The following is a 2,024-nucleotide window of genomic DNA, read 5'->3' on the forward strand; positions in this document are numbered from 1 at the left end:
GAGCAGCAAATCAGCATATTAGAATGATTTCTGAAGATCATGTGACACTGAAGACTGATGCTGAAAATTCAGCTTTGCATCATAGAAATAAATTACATTTTAAAATAGATTCACATAGAAAACAGTAATTTTATATTGGAATAATATTTTACAATTTTACTATATATATATATTTTTTTTTTAATAAATGTAGCCTTGGTGAGCAGATGAAACTTAAAAAAAAAAAAGAAAAGTAAATATAATGTTTCCAAACTTTTGACAAGTGTACTGTAAGTGTCTTTTTTATATTATAAATATTTTATGATATATGAGATTTGGGGGCAACACATTATTAAATATTAATATTGTAATAATGAGTTTAATAGGAATATTAATCGGGGAAAGTGTCACTTTACAGAGGACATGAAATGGAAACCCTGTATAGTGTGTCTATATAGTTTTTATTAATTTTAATTTCTGTTTTAGTTTAAGTTATTTTATGGAAGAAAACATCTGTCACTATTTACGTTCAATTGCAACTTTATAAAAAAAAATCTGCGTTTTTTTAAAAAAAATTGTTTTTTACTTGAATACAAATAATTACAAAAGAAGGTTAATTGTCTGCATGCATAAATGTGCTGAATATTGATGTTTTAACAACCGAGCAGAGGAGGTTGTGATAGTTTCTCAGAGGAATTCACATAAAAAATAGAAAATGAAATTGTCCCAGTAGGACTAAAAACCCCAGTTACTCTGAAGGACCGTTTTGTTATTAGGTGACTTTTTGTCATATCAACACAATACCTAATCACATTTTTCGGCCTGGATGAGTGGCGTTCGTGTGGCACAGGCGTGTGAAACGTCCCTCTGAGGTACATGATGCTAATAGAAACTCTCAGCTACTTCTAATTTATAAACTCAGTTTTCTGTCGTCTCACAGGGGAAGCTGTTTGGACCCACAGTCGGCGATGAAGCGACGTGGACGTTAGGTGACGCTGAAAGCCACTGAACAATTTCATGTCAGAGTAAATAGTGCATGCATGCAAAACCTTTATGTGTCTGTCGTGCCGTTCAGAGGACAGAAAGTTGATCCGGATCGTCCTGATGAAGTCGAACCGGGAGGCTGGGAACTGCTGGCGGTCTCTGCTGGAGGGCGAGTACGCGGCGGATGCGTGGGTTCAGGATCAGATGCAGAGGAAGCTGACGCTCGAGAGGTTTCAGAGAGAGGTGCGCCGACGCTTCATTCAAATGCATACGAAGGTCTCGAATTAACTAACATTCAAAAGTTTGGAGAGAGTCTACAAAGAGTGTTTATTGGATACAGCACTCTTTACGGGAAAACCACTAATATTTTTACAATTCCAAACAGCTGTTTTTTATGTGAATGTGTTCAAATGTAATTTATTTCTGTGATCAAAGCTGTATTTTCAGCATCATTACTCCAGTCTTCAGTGTCACATGATCTTCAGAAATCATTCTAATATGCTGATTTGCTGCTCAAGAAACATTTCTGATTATTATCAATGTTGAAAACCGTTGTGCTGCACAATATTTTTGTGGAAAACGTGATACGTTGTATTTTTCAGGATTCAACAAAGATCAAAGAAGCTGCATTTATTTTGTAACATTGATCAAAAGTTCAGTGGAGACATTTATACTGTTACAAAGATTCGTATTTTAAATTCTAAACGTTCTATTCTTCAAAAATTCTGAAAAAAATTGTTACATTTTAAAAATATAATAAATGCATTATAAAGTGTAATAAAAATAGAAAAGTTACATTTTTCAAATTTTTTTTTTTTTTTGGGGTGAGCATACGACAAGGTTAATTAATGCATTAACTAATATTAACTTCCAATGAGCGATATATTTGTTACAGAATTTATTAATCTTTTTTTAACAATGTATTAGTAAATGTTAAATGAATATGAACTGAGATTAATAAATGCTTTACAAGTATTTTCATTGTTCATGTTAACTAATGTAGTTGAGTAATGTTAACAATCAGAACCTTCAGAACCTTAGTTATAGAGATAACATTTCCC

General features: G+C 32.7%; 1 protein-coding gene across 2 annotated transcripts in view; it reads left to right on the forward strand.

Annotated features, from left to right (window-relative positions):
- The window catches only part of nudcd2 (NudC domain containing 2), a 15,421-nt gene that overhangs the window by 1,197 nt on the left and 12,200 nt on the right, over window positions 1–2,024 (forward strand). For both annotated transcript variants that reach the window (XM_016549414.1, XM_016549413.1), the window contains exons 2-3: window positions 920–968; window positions 1,055–1,206. In XM_016549414.1, coding sequence (XP_016404900.1) covers window positions 920–968; window positions 1,055–1,206 — 201 coding nt within the window. The remainder of the gene's footprint in view (window positions 1–919; window positions 969–1,054; window positions 1,207–2,024) is intronic.

This window comes from Sinocyclocheilus rhinocerous, unplaced genomic scaffold (genome assembly GCF_001515625.1).
Source record: "Sinocyclocheilus rhinocerous isolate Xijiao unplaced genomic scaffold, SAMN03320098_v1.1 scaffold1696, whole genome shotgun sequence".
Lineage (NCBI taxonomy): Eukaryota > Metazoa > Chordata > Actinopteri > Cypriniformes > Cyprinidae > Sinocyclocheilus > Sinocyclocheilus rhinocerous.